The sequence below is a fragment of the Doryrhamphus excisus genome, chromosome 11, assembly GCF_030265055.1.
Source record: "Doryrhamphus excisus isolate RoL2022-K1 chromosome 11, RoL_Dexc_1.0, whole genome shotgun sequence".
NCBI lineage: Eukaryota > Metazoa > Chordata > Actinopteri > Syngnathiformes > Syngnathidae > Doryrhamphus > Doryrhamphus excisus.
In genome coordinates this window covers 19569271-19580000 of record NC_080476.1, presented here as the reverse complement: position 1 = coordinate 19580000, position 10730 = coordinate 19569271, and the positions used below count along the sequence as shown (strand labels likewise).

The 10730-nt window shown below is 30.1% G+C and overlaps 2 protein-coding genes across 4 annotated transcripts in view; both read left to right on the top strand.

The window, feature by feature from the left end:
• Positions 1–1207, top strand: part of panx2 (pannexin 2) — an 18185-nt gene extending 16978 nt beyond the window's left edge. For both annotated transcript variants that reach the window (XM_058087204.1, XM_058087205.1), the window contains exon 6: positions 1–1207. This exon is cut by the window's left edge and continues 305 nt beyond it. In XM_058087204.1, coding sequence (XP_057943187.1) covers positions 1–15 — 15 coding nt within the window. In that variant the 3' untranslated portion in view covers positions 16–1207.
• A 603-nt stretch (positions 1208–1810) lies between these two features.
• trabd (TraB domain containing) lies at positions 1811–10453 on the top strand. 2 transcript variants are annotated; one of them, XM_058087058.1, is made up of 10 exons: positions 1811–1865; positions 2309–2349; positions 3418–3484; positions 5051–5217; positions 5369–5509; positions 5604–5714; positions 5797–5936; positions 6047–6219; positions 9835–9931; positions 10012–10453. In XM_058087058.1, exons 2-10 carry the CDS (start codon positions 2326–2328, stop codon positions 10181–10183), a joined length of 1092 nt encoding a protein of 363 aa, XP_057943041.1. In that variant the 5' UTR covers positions 1811–1865; positions 2309–2325; the 3' UTR covers positions 10184–10453. The 2 variants fall into 2 exon arrangements, with proteins under 2 accessions (XP_057943041.1, XP_057943042.1); XM_058087059.1 differs by having other exon boundaries at positions 1825–1878.
• The last annotated feature ends 277 nt before the right edge of the window (positions 10454–10730 follow it).

Below are 10730 nucleotides of genomic sequence, written 5' to 3'. Positions count from 1 at the left end.
GCGGGGGAATGCTAAAATGTCCTCCTTGAAGTGGTTCCACTCCCCAACACTGTTACTCCACTCCACTCCCATCATCAAGGAAGGGATCACTTTCATTGGATTTGACTTTCGACGTGACGGAAGAGGTGGGCGGATACGCAGGAAATGATGTCACACTCATATCTCAGGATGGCTGTGTTCAACTATCACCCACTAATGAAACCAGCAGTCATCAACTTCAACAGGGTGCTAGTTAGACTGATGAAACCAATATCGATATGGGAGTGAGAGGTCTTTCTAAAACACATATCTGCATAAATTACTGCGGTATGTTTTTGTTTGTTTTTTTTTTTTAGTTTTTTTTTTTTTTAAAAAAGGGTTAAATACATATGATATAACTTTGTCCCTTTACTAGAAGTAGACAGGTAGTTCACGCAATACCGTCATTGAGATCTAATATGAAGTAATATGCAAAAGATCACAATATATTTGTGGCAATAACGTATGCGCTTACTACATAGTACTGTATATGACCATGCTATTCCTTCACAAATAGATTGTGATTGACAGATGATGATACATCCTGCACGCCATTAATAATACGTGGTTATTTTGTAATCGAGAAAGAGAAAAATGCTAAGTGGAATAAAGTTTGAAAGTATTTTTTTTTTGTGATGATGCAACATACTTGGAATTTAGCTATATAAGTGTATTTCACTACTATAGGGGTACTAGGATGGTATTTGGATCACCGGTTCAATTATTTCCTGGTATTCAATATAAAAGGAAATTAATAGAGCGGTATGCAACATATGTTTTTGTTACCTAACCTTAAATTGTTCACTACATTCAGCCTTTTTTCCATATTCAAAACATCTACTGTATTAGCATTGTTTTTTTTTTTGTACATTCAGGTACCGGTAGGGCTACATTAGCACTTTATACACTAGATATAGTGATAAATAAAAAGGACTGAAGTTATAAAGCAACAATCTACTGTATAAGACACAAATCTTAGCCAGTAAATTAATGACATTTTGTTATTGAAGGCTGTTGTTTCCACTTCATGTTTGAATTAAAATATTATTAATAATATGAATGATCAAAAAGCACTTTAATAATAAAAAAAATTGTTGCACGAGTCACAATACACCGAGTTAAAAAAAGTTTTTGTGCAGAGGTGATTACATTTAGAGACTGTAAAGTGTAAAATGTTACATTGAAAATAAATTAAAATGGATTTTCTTGAGAAAACGCTTGGTGTGACTACATTGCCCATGATGCATTGCGCAGGACGAAGAACGCTGCGGTAGTGGAGGAGAAGCAATTAAAATTGAATTTTAATTTTAATTTTAATTTTAATTTTACAATTAAAATTAAATTTTAATTTTAATTTTAATTTTAATTTTAATTTTAATTTTAATTTTAATTTTAATTTTAATTTTAATTTTAATTTTAATTTTAATTTTAATTTTAATTTTAATTTTAATTTTAATTTTAAAATTAATTCCACCACAATTAATTTTAATTTTAATTTTAATTCCACCACAATTAAAATTAAAATTAAAATTAAAATTAAAATTAAAATTAAAATTAAAATTAAAATTAAAATTAAAATTAAAATTAAAATTAAAATTAAAATTAAAATTAAAATTAAAATTAAAATTAAAATTAAAATTAAAATTAAAATTAAAATTAAAATTAAAATTTAATGTTAATTTTAATTTGGTGATTACATTTAGAGACTGTAAAGTGTAAAATGTTACATTGAAAACAAATAAAAAATGGATTTTCTTGAGAAAACGCTTGGTGTGACTACATTGCCCATGATGCATTGCGCAGGACATGACGAAGAGCGCTGCGGTAGTGGAGGAGAAGCAAGCTTGGTTTGTTCACTAAGTAAAGATATTTTGCTAAATGTGTAATAATGTACGGATTAATACTTTTATTCTTTTTAATGACTGGTTTGTTTTCTCTTTGTACGACGTGACACTTTTTCGCCAGCTGCTATTAGCATGTCATCAGCCTGCTAGCTAAATACGCTGGATGTTTAGCTAGCTAACTACTTTAGTTCCTTAAGCTAACTCTGTATTTCTTGACACATTCATGAGGTTGTTAAATGTATCCGTCGTCGTGCTGTCACCAACATGATGGTTTAAATGTCCTTTTATTCTTTTCCGTGGCATTACGTTAGCCACGGTAATGACTGTTAGCTGTTTACACACGCCAACACTACTGTCATTACGCTAAGGCGACGTCAGCGCAGCCTAGCTTCTTTACATCTTTACTTTGCCGACACAAATTCATTTTACTTTCTTATCACACACAGTTTGAACATCTTCGAACATGGAGCGAGACAACAATTCTGAGGTTTGTACGTGTGTGTGTGTGTTTTGGTTGTGTTTTGACAGATGTTCTCAAGCCGGGACTGTGTAACTCAGGGGTCTCAAACACGCGGCCCACGGGCTAAATGTGACCCGCAGGACACTACTTTGAGGCCCCCGCCTTGATATGAAAGTGTAATGTTAGTGCGATGGATGCTGTATGGTATCATGTACCCAGAAAAAAAAATATTACGTTTGATTAATGTTCATGTTAAAGGTTAAATAACTGTTAATAGTTATCCTCCCTATCCGTGTGGAAGTGGTAAGTTTTTGGCGATTTAAGTTTAAAGGAAATAACTTGAAGGCTACCGTTTAGGTCGCTAGCGCTCTTGTTTGCGAGTTAGCATGTGTCTCAAGACGCTGCAGTTGCGCAATATGATGTAAATAAAAAAAGTATAAATGTGACTATAGTCGTGTTTTGTCATGTCTACAGGGCTCTAATAATGCTTTGTTCATTTTAATTTGAAAAAAATAATTTGTCTACCCACCAACTATATGTGCTTTCTTAAGTTTTTATTATTTGACGTTTTATTATTATTATTATTATATTTATTTATTTATTACTGATTGATTTTCTTTATTCTTGATTTGTTTATTTATTTTTCATCTTATTTTGTGATGAAAAATAAAAAGTAAGATATTTGAGAACAGTGGAATGTTTTATCAGAGCTTTTCTTGTAGAAAATTGGAACCAAAGCAAAGTTTTTTTTAATTTTTTTAGTTTTTAATAAATTAATAAATTGAATAAATAAATAATCATCAGAATTATTTTATTATTTTTTTAGTTTTTAATAAATTAATAAATTTAATAAATAAATAAATTATCATCATAATTATTTTATTAATTTTATTAATTTTTTAGTTTTTATTAAATGCGTTTTTTTTTTTTTTTTTGAAAACCTGATGCGGCCCAGTCTCACCCAAACCCGAGCTCCAGTGGCCCCCAAGTAAATTGAGTTTGAGACCCCTGGTGTACCTGCTTTGCTAGCATTCATCTTCAAACTGGAAGTACTTATTTTACACTGAAACTGTCCTATATCACTTATGGTCACAGGATGGGTCTGTGGGACCGGCAGAAGATCCTTTAGAAGATGCACCACCTTGCCTTCCACCAGGACTGTGTAAGATAATTACCACTGTAATTTGCAACCACAATAATAAACGGCGGTCGAGTGAACCTCACAGCTAGGAGACAAGGGGTTCAATTCCACACTCGGGCATCTCTGTGTGGAGTTTGCATGTTCTCTCTGTGCATGTGTGGGTTTTCTCCGGGTACTCCCACATTACCAAAAACATGCTAGGTTAATTGGTGACTCCAAATTGTCCATAGGTATGAATGTGAGTGTGAATGGTTGTTTGTCTATATGTGCCCTGGGATTGGCTGGCCACCAGTCCAGGGTGTACCCCGCCTCTCGCCCAAAGACAGCTGGGATAGGCTCCAGCACCCCCGTGACCCTTGTGAGGAAAAAGCGGTAGAAAATGAATGAATTTTAATTTTAATTTTAATTTTAATTTTAATTTTAATTTTAATTTTAATTTTAATTTTAATTTTAATTTTAATTTTAATTTTAATTTTAATTTTAATTTTAATTTTAATTTTAATTTTAATTTCACCACAATTAAAATTAAAAATTAAAATTGAATTAAAATTTTAATTTTTTAAAAACAATTTAAAATTTTTTTAATGTTTTAAATGTTTTAAATTTAAATTTTTTTAATTTTTTAATTTTTTTTAAATTTTTTAAATTTTTTAATTTTTTTTAATTTTTTTAATTTTTTTAATTTTAAAATGAAAATTAAAATTGAATTAAAATTTTAATTCCACCACAATTAAAAATTAAAATTGAATTAAAATTTTAATGTTAGTTTTTTTAATTTTAATTTTAATTTTAATTTTAATTTTAATTTTAATTTTAATTTTAATTTTAATTTTAATTTTAATTTTAATTTTAATTTTAATTTTAATTTTAATTTTAATTTTAATTCCACCACAATTAAAATTAAAAATTAAAATTGAATTAAAATTTTAATTTTTTAAAAACAATTTAAATTTTTTTTAATGTTTTAAATGTTTTAAATTTAAATTTTTTTAATTTTTTTAATTTTTTTTAATTTTTTTAATTTTTTAATTTTTTTTAATTTTTTAAATTTTTTAAATTTTTTTATTTTAAAATTAAAATTAAAATTTAATTTTAATTTTAATTTTAATTTTAATTTTAATTTTAATTTTAATTTTAATTTTAATTTTAATTTTAATTTTAATTTTAATTTTAATTCCACCACAATTAAAATTAAAATTCCACCAAAATTTTAATTTTAATTTTAATTTTAATTTTAATTTTAATTTTAATTTTAATTTTAATTTTAATTTTAATTTTAATTTTAATTTTAATTTTAATTTTAATTTTAATTTTAATTTTAATTTTAATTTTAATTCCACCACAATTAAAATTAAAATTCCACCACAATTAAAATTAAAATTCCACCAAAATTAAAATTAAAATTAAAATTAAAATTAAAATTAAAATTAAAATTAAAATTAAAATTAAAATTAAAATTAAAATTAAAATTAAAATTAAAATTAAAATTAAAATTAAAATTAAAATTAAAATTAAAATTAAACAGTAGAAAATGAATGAATCTAAAAATTGTGTTACTCTTGGTAACTGTCACTCATCTCTGTCCAGCCGACAGTGAAGCGATGGAGTTGCTATGGCAGTATCGAGCCCAGCGACGGCAGTCGTCACCGGAGCTGCCGGAAACGGTGACCCGTCTTGTGTCCCCTGATGGCAGTCTTCTGTACCTGGTGGGCACCGCCCACTTTAGCGACAGCAGCAAAAGGGACGTGGCCACGGTGAGACAATTTCTTTGTATGAAGTCACTGAGTCCGTGTTCCTTATGTGCCGAGACAAGGATCTGTTCGATATAATCGTCCTCAATCCAAGAGTTCTGCTAATGTCCACCTACCAGGCATCATCAGGATGTTCTTCTTGTCCCTCATGCAGACAATCCGTGCTGTGCAGCCAGACGTGGTCGTGGTGGAGTTGTGCCAGTACAGGGTGTCCATGTTGAAGATGGATGAGAATACATTACTGAAGGAAGCCAAAGACATTAACCTGGATAAGGTCCAGCAGGCTATCAAGCAGGTGAGGCCTTCACGGGACATCCTGGACATCTTGCATATCAAATGTGCCTTCAATGAAGCTGATGTGTTTATTTTTGTTCTTTTTTGTCCGTCAGAATGGCTTAATGTCCGGCTTGATGCAGATTCTGCTCCTCAAAGTTTCCGCTCACATCACCGAGCAACTCGGAATGGCACCCGGAGGGGAGTTTCGGGAAGCTTTCAAAGAGGTGAAACATTGAAACTGCTTTCCCGCACACAAGTCTTCGTTTTTTTTTTTTTTGCTTGAATTGGATGTCTTCTTACACCCAGGCTGGGCGTGTGCCGTTCTGTAAGTTTCATCTGGGAGACAGACCCATCCCTGTCACGTTCAAGAGAGCCATTGCTGCTCTCAGCTTGTGGCAAAAGGCCCGTCTTGCTTGGGGTCTTTGCTTTCTTTCAGACCCGATCAGGTACTTTTGCAGCATCAAAATTTCAAACGATTTATGCTTCACATTATACCGGGACGTCCATTTTTTGTCTTGTCACCGAAGCTGTGCATAATATTGATGTCATGTTTCAGCAAGGAGGACGTCGAGAAGTGCAAACAGAAGGACCTGCTGGAACAGACCATGTCGGAGATGATCGGCGAGTTCCCAGCTCTTCACCAGACCATCGTGGCTGAGCGAGACATCTACCTCACGCACACACTGCGCCAGGCGACGCGCTGTGTGGAGGTTCCTCCCAATGCCCAGAGTAAGTAGCGTAATGTTTTGCAACCGTTTTCATTGGTTTTATATTCCGATATCATTTTTTTTTTAGCACTTGTTTTGTAGTGGGTTCTTTTTAGTGGCACATAATTTAACAAGAAAAAAAGCATTAAAAAATGTGAAAATCAGCAGTAATTTCCCAAGAGTAAAGTCTTAACATGAAGAAGAAACAATTGTAATCTTAACAAGAAATTAAAAAAAAAATTTTTTTTTTAAGTCCGAATTTTTTTTTTTTTAAAGTCCGAATTTTTTTTTTTATGTCCGAATTTTACAAGAATAATTTTGTAATTTTCTGAGGAAAATTAGGTCACAGAAAAAGTTATAGGTTCATTGTTCATTGTCATTATTTAACAAGAAAAAAAGCATAAAAAAATGTGAAAATCAGCAGTAATTTCCCAAGAGTAAAGGCTTAACATGAAGAAGAAACAATTGTAATCTTAACGAGAATTTTTAAAAAAAAAATTTTTTTTAAGTCCGAATTTTTTTATTTTTTTTTTAAGTCCGAATTTTTTTTTTTTAAGTCCGAATTTTACAAGAATAATTTTGTAATTTTCTGAGGAAAATTAGGTCACAGAAAAAGTTATAGGTTCATTGTTCATTGTCATTATTTAACAAGAAAAAAAGCATAAAAAAATGTGAAAATCAGCAGTCATTTCCCAAGAGTAAAGTCTTAACATGAAGAAGAAACAATTGTAATCTTAACGAGAAAAAGTCCGTTTTTTTTTTAAGTCAGAATTTTTTTTTTTAAGTCTGAATTTTACAAGAATAATTTGGTAATTTTCTGAGGAAAATTAGGTCACAGAAAAAGTTATAGGTTCATTGTTCATTGTCATTATTTAACAAGAAAAAAAGCATAAAAAATGTGAAAATCAGCAGTAATTTCCCAAGAGTAAAGTCTTAACATGAAGAAGAAACAATTGTAATCTTAACGAGAAAAAGTCCGAATTTTTTTATTTTTTTTATTATATATATTTTTTTAAGTCCGATTTTTTTTAAAGTCCGAATTTTACAATAATAATTTTGTAATTTTCTGAGGAAAATTAGGTCACAGAAAAAGTTATAGGTTTATTGTTCATTGTCATTATTTAACAAGAAAAAAAGCATAAAAAAATGGGAAAATCAGCAGTAATTTCCCAAGAGTAAAGTCTTAACATGAAGAAGAAACAATTGTAATCTTAACGAGAAAAAGTCCGAATTTTTGTATTTTTTATATTTGTTTTTAGCCCGAATTTGTATTTTTTATTTTTTTTAAAGTCCGAATTTTACAAAAATAATTTTGTAATTTTCTGAGGAAAATTAGGTCACAGAAAAAGTTATTGGTTCATTGTTCATTGTCATTATTTAACAAGAAAAAAAGCATAAAAAATGGTAAAATCAGCAGTAATTTCCCAAGAGTAAAGTCTTAACATGAAGAAGAAACAATTGTAATCTTAACGAGAAAATTAAAAAAAAATTATCTTTTTTTAGTCTGAATTTTACAATAATAATTTTGTAATTTTCTGAGGAAAATTAGGTCACAGAAAAAGTTATAGGTTCATTGTTCATTGTCATTATTTAACAAGAAAAAAAGCATTAAAAAATGTGAAAATCAGCAGTAATTTCCCAAGAGTAAAGTCTTAACATGAAGAAGAAACAATTGTAATCTTAACAAGAAATTAAAAAAAAAATTTTTTTTTTAAGTCCGAATTTTTTTTTTTTTAAAGTCCGAATTTTTTTTTTTATGTCCGAATTTTACAAGAATAATTTTGTAATTTTCTGAGGAAAATTAGGTCACAGAAAAAGTTATAGGTTCATTGTTCATTGTCATTATTTAACAAGAAAAAAAGCATAAAAAAATGTGAAAATCAGCAGTAATTTCCCAAGAGTAAAGGCTTAACATGAAGAAGAAACAATTGTAATCTTAACGAGAATTTTTAAAAAAAAAATTTTTTTTAAGTCCGAATTTTTTTATTTTTTTTTTAAGTCCGAATTTTTTTTTTTTAAGTCCGAATTTTACAAGAATAATTTTGTAATTTTCTGAGGAAAATTAGGTCACAGAAAAAGTTATAGGTTCATTGTTCATTGTCATTATTTAACAAGAAAAAAAGCATAAAAAAATGTGAAAATCAGCAGTCATTTCCCAAGAGTAAAGTCTTAACATGAAGAAGAAACAATTGTAATCTTAACGAGAAAAAGTCCGTTTTTTTTTTAAGTCAGAATTTTTTTTTTTAAGTCTGAATTTTACAAGAATAATTTGGTAATTTTCTGAGGAAAATTAGGTCACAGAAAAAGTTATAGGTTCATTGTTCATTGTCATTATTTAACAAGAAAAAAAGCATAAAAAATGTGAAAATCAGCAGTAATTTCCCAAGAGTAAAGTCTTAACATGAAGAAGAAACAATTGTAATCTTAACGAGAAAAAGTCCGAATTTTTTTATTTTTTTTATTATATATATTTTTTTAAGTCCGATTTTTTTTAAAGTCCGAATTTTACAATAATAATTTTGTAATTTTCTGAGGAAAATTAGGTCACAGAAAAAGTTATAGGTTTATTGTTCATTGTCATTATTTAACAAGAAAAAAAGCATAAAAAAATGGGAAAATCAGCAGTAATTTCCCAAGAGTAAAGTCTTAACATGAAGAAGAAACAATTGTAATCTTAACGAGAAAAAGTCCGAATTTTTGTATTTTTTATATTTGTTTTTAGCCCGAATTTGTATTTTTTATTTTTTTTAAAGTCCGAATTTTACAAAAATAATTTTGTAATTTTCTGAGGAAAATTAGGTCACAGAAAAAGTTATTGGTTCATTGTTCATTGTCATTATTTAACAAGAAAAAAAGCATAAAAAATGGTAAAATCAGCAGTAATTTCCCAAGAGTAAAGTCTTAACATGAAGAAGAAACAATTGTAATCTTAACGAGAAAATTAAAAAAAAATTATCTTTTTTTAGTCTGAATTTTACAATAATAATTTTGTAATTTTCTGAGGAAAATTAGGTCACAGAAAAAGTTATAGGTTCATTGTTCATTGTCATTATTTAACAAGAAAAAAAGCATAAAAAAATGGGAAAATCAGCAGTAATTTCCCAAGAGTAAAGTCTTAACATGAAGAAGAAACAATTGTAATCTTAACGAGAAAAAGTCCGAATTTTTTATTTTTTATTTTTTTTTAAGTCCGAATTTTACAAGAATAATTTTGTAATTTTTTCAGAGGAAAATTAGGTCACAGAAAAATTTATAGGTTAATTCTTCATTGTCATTATTTATGTTTGTTTTGTTATGTTTTTTTTTTTTTCATGCAGAGTAACATTCATTCATTCATTCATTTTCTACCGCTTATCCTCACGAGGGTCGTGGGGGTGCTGGAGCCTATCCCAGCTGTCTTCGGGCGAGAGGCGGGGTACACCCTGGACTGGTGGCCAGCCAATCCCAGGGCACATATAGACAAACAACCATTCACACTCACATTCATACCTATGGACAATTTGGAGTCGCCAATTAACCTAGCATGTTTTTGAGATGGCCGAGGGTGGAATTGAACCCTCGTTTCCGAGCTGTGAGGCCTGCGCGCTAACCACTCGACCACCGTGCCGCCCCAGAGTAACATTATATTCTCTTTTAGAAGTGCCTGCTGTTGTAGTCGGAGTTGTCGGAATGGGCCACGTGCCCGGCATCGAAAGAAACTGGGACGAGTATCTCAACGTCAGCGAGATCATGAGGTACAGTTATTTATCATCACATTCAATAATCGAAAAAAAACTCTTGTCATTGTGATTGTTTTTTTTTTTTTTTTCTACAGCGTGGCGCCACCTTCTCAGATTGGCTGGGTTTTACGAACGGTTATGAAAGGCGTCATGATGGGAATGCTGGGATTTGTTTGCTACCGCGCCGGAAGGAGTTTGGTTCGAGCCGTACTGTCTTCATCTACTGTTCGATCGGTTGTGGACAATCTACGTCTTTCCCCGGCTTGACCTCACGAGTGAACCGATGAAAGGTTGATTCGTGAAAACAGTGCATCTTTTTACCAATGGCCTTAAACGAGGAAGTGACGCTAGGAGGAAAGGGGTCAATCAGCCCACAAGGACCTCTGGGGGGGCCGAAATGACCACGTTTCACTTTGGTACATCTATGGACTTGGAAGGGCTGTGCTGCCAAAGAAACCTACACTGTACTGTTTTTTTTTTTCCTCATTTGTGAAAAGCCTGTATATTTTAACATGTACAAAAATACCATTCATTATTTCTGAATGCTTCACACTTAACTCTTTTTAATAGGAGAGTTTATTTTACATACAAATGTCAAATCTATATAAGGAATCATCAGACTTTTTGGTAATTGGCCAGCACTTTATGAACTAGTTGTGAAACATGAGTAAAGGATGGTGCAGGAAATATAAACATAACATAAATTAATATACATAATATATTTTTCCACCTCTTAAAAAAAATTAATTATGAATTTCTTTACAAATATTGAAATACCTATAATTTAAAATGCATATAATATATATCGAAAGAC

What these genes read in the sequence shown, in the direction of transcription:
- trabd (XM_058087058.1), top strand. Translation starts at nt 2,326, where the DNA reads ATGGAGCGAGACAACAATTCTGAG. An exon ending in TTGCCTTCCACCAGGACTGT is followed by an intron (nt 3,485 to 5,050) that starts GTAAGATAATTA and finishes ATCTCTGTCCAG; the next exon opens with CCGACAGTGAAGCGATGGAG. An exon ending in GCAAAAGGGACGTGGCCACG is followed by an intron (nt 5,218 to 5,368) that starts GTGAGACAATTT and finishes TCCCTCATGCAG; the next exon opens with ACAATCCGTGCTGTGCAGCC.